The 6572-nt window shown below is 35.7% G+C and overlaps 1 protein-coding gene across 4 annotated transcripts in view; it reads left to right on the forward strand.

Annotated features, from left to right (window-relative positions):
• The window catches only part of ube2wb (ubiquitin conjugating enzyme E2 Wb), a 56021-nt gene extending 50051 nt beyond the window's left edge, over positions 1 to 5970 (forward strand). For all 4 annotated transcript variants that reach the window (XM_043689165.1, XM_043689164.1, XM_043689166.1 and 1 more), the window contains one exon: positions 1604 to 5970. In XM_043689165.1, the coding sequence (XP_043545100.1) occupies positions 1604 to 1617 (14 nt within the window). In that variant the 3' untranslated portion in view covers positions 1618 to 5970. The remainder of the gene's footprint in view (positions 1 to 1603) is intronic.
• Positions 5971 to 6572: the final 602 nt, after the last annotated feature.

Genomic DNA, 6572 nt, shown 5'->3' on the forward strand with positions numbered 1-6572 from the left:
TAACAAATAAAGAGATTAAATTGGATTAGATTCCCTACAGTGTGGAAACAGGCCTTTCGGTCCAACAAGTCCACACCAACCCTCCGAAGAGTAACCCATCCAGTCCCATTTCCCTCTGACTAATGCACTAAACACTATGAGCAAATTAGCATGGCCAATTCACCTGACCGGCACATCTTTGGACTGTGGGAGGAAACCGGAGCACCCAGAGGAAACCCATGCAGACACTGGGAGAATGTGCAAACTACACACAGACAGTTAACCCAAGTCTGGAATCGAACCTGGGACCCTGGTGCTGTGAGGCAGCAGTGCTAACCACTGAGCCACCATACTGCCCAAAGCAGAAATTGTTTGAGAAACACAGCAGATTTGCCAGCATCTTGAAGAGAAAACAGTGTTAACACTTCAAATCCTGTGCTGCTTCTTCAGAATCAGGTCAAAAACGGTATTTGTGTTCGTGACAGGGGTGGCAGGAGTGAGGGAGCAAAGGAGTGTGTTGGTAGGTACAGGGAGCCCAAAGAGAGAAGGGGAGAAAGAAAGGTACTCCGACAGAGATGGTTGATTGTAAGCCAGGGTAAAAGAGAAGCTAGGTAGGTGATAATGGAGATTATAAGTAGTTAACGGGACTTAGGGTTGAGCAGTTAACTAATATTCAAGGAAAGGGCGGTGTTCATGCTTTGAAATTGTTAAATTCAAAATTGCATCCTGAAGGCTGTAAGGTACCTTGGCAGAAAACGGGATGTTGTTCCTCCAGCTTGCATCGAGTTTGCACAGGTGGTGTAGCAAGCCTGAGACAGGTTGTCATGGGAACACTACTGTATTGGAGTGGCAGGCAACTGGAAACCTGGGATCATTTTTACAGACAGAACATAGGTACATGCAAAGCAGTCACCCGGACTGTTTCATCTCCATGTTATGGAGGAGATCGCATTGTGACCAGTAAACACAGTAATCTAAATTGAATGAAGCACAACTAAGTCACTGCTTCACCTGAAAGGTGGCGCACAGCCCTGGTGAGGAAGGAGAAGATAAATGGGCGAGTGTTGCACCTTCTGTGATTGCATGGGAATGTGCTGTCAGGTGGTGTTGGGAGTGGAGGCGGAGTTTGAATGATCCTATGCAATGCAGAACATAATCTAAAGTGAAGCACTGATAACCTATTGTTAATTTTATGATCCATCCTTAGCTTCTATTAATGGTGTAAGATGAAAGCTTTTACACTTCTTTAAAGCTATTCGGTAGATTCCATAGTATAACATACTGAGTATTTGTTGATGTGATTGCTTATCAAACTTCATTGAAACACCAATTCCTGTCAGGTGATTTTATTTTTAATTCTCTTTTTGGATGCTGCCAGACCATACCAAATGTCCAGCATTTGCAGTACTTAAGTTTTTTTCTGTCATCTTTCATTGCTAAAGCAAATTTCTTTAGAAGAATGCATGAAAAGACAAATGTGAATACTATGATGAATTGAAAAGTTTACAGTCTGAACAATGGATCACTGTACTTTATTATAATTGGTTCAGATTTAATAATTGAGAATGATGTGTATGCCATAATCCTACCAATGTTCTTATTCAAACCTCTTTTTATTTTACAGATGACACATGTTGATGTTCAGATTCTTGGAATCTGGTAGAGGAAAAAGTACTGCTGAGTCCAAAAGCACTTTGATCAGTCAATTTTTGAACTTTAACACAGACTTGCCTGCAGGCACTGAAAACTACTTCCTTTACTGCATTTCTACTAGTGTATATCAGGGCACATACTGATAGCTGGTTAAGTTCCTGCGACTGACCCTATTTCATTTATTAAGCAGTATTAATGCAGCACTTAGGAAGAAATCTTGTAATTTCAACAATAAATCATCTCTGTTGTTTAGTTTACTGTGAGGATATACCTTGTGAGAAGGTTTGAAACCCTCCTGTGTTGTGCAATAAATGGTTATTGGCGCATGCTTGGAGATTTAAAACAAAAGGAAATCTGTGCAATAAAAGCAAAGGGATCCATTTTAATTGACATTTGCAACTGTATTATTGTACTAAGTTTCATGCATTGCTGTCACGTGGCAAGGTATGTAAAAACTTGTAGCATATTTTGCTGTGACAACAAATTTAATTCATTCAATGAAGCATTCCTAAACTTAAAATTTTTGAATACCAATTGTCTCAATTATATTTAATTTATTTTACTTGTGCCAAATTACCTTTTGAAAAATATTTTCTTCATGGGTATTTGTCAGGGTCATTGACTAGCCTTCAGTGTGGGCCTCATTCTCCCATTTTCCCAAAAAGACAGTTTTAAACTGGAACGCAACCATAATGTATTGTTTCACATTCATTTTGTTTCTCCAATGTCACATTTTTTGTTGTCATACTTGAAGCTTCTGATATGAAATGTATTTTGAATGAAAAGTTGTTTTGTCCTAATACTGTCTCCTGTAAATTATTTCACATGTATCTGACACCTTGTCTTTAATTCTTCATGCTCTAAAAATTGCAATCCATCTTGAAGGATATAATTAATGTTTTGACATATTACTTAAAGATGTTTAACATATATGTTGCTGTGTTGCAGTTTAATAGCTTCTCATTATGAAAAAGATAGAACTAATCTTTGTTATACCATTATTTATGAATGAAATTAAATTCTGTAGGTTGAAATTTGAAAGTAATTGTAAAAATATGAGGCTTGAATACTCTATACCACTATTGCATATATTCTTAATGGCAAAATTAGGGCTGAAAGCTGAGTGGAAAATGATTTCAGGGTGCACCTGTTGAAACCTCCAAAGATGATACCTGAGGTAGACCAGAGTGATGATTCTTTTTCCCCAAAGGACTGCTAATCTGTGTAAGAAATCTAACCTTTTGTGTACTGAGTCGCCTTTGTAGCATTCACAAATTGACATTTGTTGATACCTGCACCACCATTTTTTCTAAATTTCTAATTTAAAACTTAGAGAAGTTGGAAACCATATTATTATTCATGGTAGCCTGATAAATAAGACCAACATGGTCAGATAGTTATTATTTTCAGTAATGCAGCAGCTCCACTACAGGGTTAAATCATTAGTTGTACTATCCCTTTCTCAAATATGCAAAATTGTGTTTTTTGTGTAAAGGTATTAAAGAAAACCAAATATATTTAGCTTTCCATTTTATTTTAGTTTTATTGATCGGTAACTTTGACTTCCCTATGAACTATTCACTAACAACTTCCATGAACAAAATTTAGCTGATTAATCAGAGCATAGCCAGCCACGCTTCTGAGTTCATTTATTTTGGGCAAAGTCTGTAAATACTGTCCTGTACTTCAGTCTGAAGTGCCTATATTACCTGTTGTTTGCCATATTATGGTCAAGTTATATTAGGGGTAAGGCTCATAACTAACACTTCAGGTTTAATTGCTTGCAAATCCATCTACTGGCTGAGAGTTTTCTTAAATTAGGATTGCTTGATCACAGATTAAGGGAGTTTTAACATCTCAACAAATGTCCACTTTTTCAGATGGCATTTGTGTGAAACCACAATTTATGTGTTTATTAAGTCAAAACATTATTTCTCCAATTATGTTTGGACATGGGCTGTGCAGCCTGCAATATTTTGGGAGAAATTTATCTCAGCAAATTCTAAATATCTAAGATACAATATTAAAGCATTGTCCAGACATTTAAGTGTATAATTTGACATCTCTGCAGGACCAGTGTTAAATTTTAACTAGACTCAGCTTATCTTTTTTAAAAAACAAAATGCCAGCTAATTGACTTGATGTAGCCTGAATGTAGTTTATATTTGTACAGATCTTGCATTTGCAAAAGTTTTAACAAAATGCTGCATTTACCATTTGTTAATATCATTGGAGGTGGAAATAATCTCATGGTTTGTGGTGTTAATTTGGCACTCTGGGTCAAAATTTGTATACTGTTAATTGTACCATATTTTGAGTGTTATACTGTGGAGGAAAAATACATGGCAATGAATTGGCGAAAGAAAAAATAAATCTTAGTTTTATACAATAGAGCACTTAAATAATAACATTTATTTCTGAATAACAGCATAGTAAACTACAAAGGATTTTCTAAGCATTGTTTTCACTTCTAAACATAGTTTTGACAACGTTTTAGTAAATGTGTCATTAAATGGGGATTTCTTAGTATGCTCTGAGCAGGCCATATGTAGAATGTTCGTGCCACTTTATAGAAATCTGGTAGATTTTCAGAAATCCTTTTTTCATCCCATCCAGTTCTTCCTGGCCTAGTAGTGAAGAATGTAATGGACTGCTTTTTGCCAAGAAGGGTATCTACTGAGAATTTAATTAACTTTTTAAAATTCGATGAATGTTTGAGCTCTATAAATTTAGTATGTTCTGAACAGTGCCAGACAAAGTTCCCCAATGCTGAAAAGCTTGCGAAAATCTAAATAGTAATTTACCTAGAACAGAGGCCTAATCCTTCAATCTGGCTGTGAAAATTCTACTTGTTTTAGCTTTTATAGCTGCAATATTATGTTGAAATTTGTGTTATTGTTGCTTGGTTTTGTTTGGATGTGAGAAAACATAGATTGTTGCCAATATAGGCATTTTTTTTTAAATGGCCTTCCTGATTTAAGGATCTATAGGTGCATTCTTGTTATCTCTGGCCTTGAGATTTTATTCACCCTGCATTGGGTTCTTTGTTCCTTCCATTATCTAAACCGTCAGCAGCTAAGCAGACCAGGTGACTCCATTGTGCTAAACCTTAAAAATCATTAAAACTCAAAGTTCCAGCAACATGCTCACTAAACTGAAATGGCTGTGAAGTAAATGTCTTTCGGTTAGAGAGAGGATTCCTATTCCTGCTTGTTGTTCAGTTACTCTTGATAAAGAGATATGTGACATTGCTAGATCATATTTGACTAAGCTATGTTTTAAATGTGAGTAGCCCACCGGGGCATTCAGAATTGATTTTACTGAAGTAGAACATTGTTTATGACTGTGTACTGTTTTAGGATGAGTTATTAGCTTCAGAAGAAAAGAATGTTGGAAGTCTCTTGGACATGAAATTTTGATCCAGGGAAATCCTTCCATGTAGACCAGGAACTACAACCTACACGACTGAAACATTTTCCATGAAGTGATTTCTACAAATTTCTAAAAATGTTGTTTGTTTAATGTTCCATGTGAGAGTTCGAATAGATTTAAAACTTTTCATGTGCAAAATAACTGCCCAAACATACCTCGTACTCTGTTCCCAAAGGATGTTCTGATCTACAAAATCACTGTAATCAGTAGTAGGATGAAAATGCATTTTTTAAAAATTCACTTAAATATTTACTGTAACTGTTGGTAAATGCAGTGCCCAGTGCAAAACTTCACCATGCAGATAGGAAGTTACCAGGTTCTATCCCCACACTTCTTAGCAAGCCCATCTCACTTAAGATTGTAGTGCTTGAGGGTTGGGTGGAGGGAATAATGAGAGTTCTTGCATGTCCTCTCAGATCAGCTGCTCCTGTTGGAAATAAAAGTGTGGATTTGGATGAGGCTTGTTTGAAATGGCCTCAAATCAGGAAGTGTTGAATTGGAAACCACAGGACAGGAGTGATTCTGGGTGGGGAAGCCTCAATTTTGTTACTACCATTCTCTGGTTCCTGCATATTGCATATTCCTTGATCTTCTGATTTCAGTTTAATTTTCATTCATTCACCTTTTTATGCTGTCATTTCTGTAAATGTTACTTGCAGTTTTTACTCAGTGGAAGAAAGAAATGTGATGCACAGTCATGAGAATTCTTCTGTGAACATGTTATTCAATGAATAATCACTTGTGTATTTTATAACTGGTCACGTTCACCACCAATCGATTGGGACAACTTTCATAATCCTCTCTAAGTTCTGTTCCCTTAAAAAAAAATTGGTTTATTTCTAATGCAAGGACAATGACATGCAACATAGTTGTTTTGAAATAATAAAAGTTAACATTAAAACCCTATGGTAGCCTTTGTCTTGTGTGTTTTATTAAGACTTAGATGACAACACTCACTGTTAGAAAAATAAGTGTAGTGAATATTATAATCACCCAAAAAAATTTATTCTCGTAAGAGGTATGGCAACTTTTGAGGAACTTCTCATTTTTGCTTTGCACTGGTTAAAACTATTTTGCATCAGTTATTGCAAATTTATTGTAGATCTTACTTAATACGTTTTATACCTTTTTAACAATAGCACAAAGCTGTTGTCTTTGGTAGTGCTAACACGGTTGTTTAGATACTGAGTTCTTCATGTGTACAAGTATGTCCAGTCAGAATGCACTTTGAAAATAATGCTAGATCAACTATAACCTGGTATCTTGCCTGTTTATTTATGTAAGAATATACATAATAGTATGATACATTAATTGTTATTTCAAATTGAGAAAAACTGGTTTTGTTCTGATCACCTTATTGAAGTAGATTGTATTGAATTAATTAATTGAGGTGTTTTTTGATTGATGCAACTGTGATTTAATTCAAAAGCAAATTGCACTTGCTTAATTTTCTGAAGATCTGTATTTGGAAGTGGGTCAAAGTAAGTACTCATGTTCAACTAAAGAGC

This window comes from Chiloscyllium plagiosum, chromosome 4 (genome assembly GCF_004010195.1).
Source record: "Chiloscyllium plagiosum isolate BGI_BamShark_2017 chromosome 4, ASM401019v2, whole genome shotgun sequence".
Taxonomy (NCBI): domain Eukaryota; kingdom Metazoa; phylum Chordata; class Chondrichthyes; order Orectolobiformes; family Hemiscylliidae; genus Chiloscyllium; species Chiloscyllium plagiosum.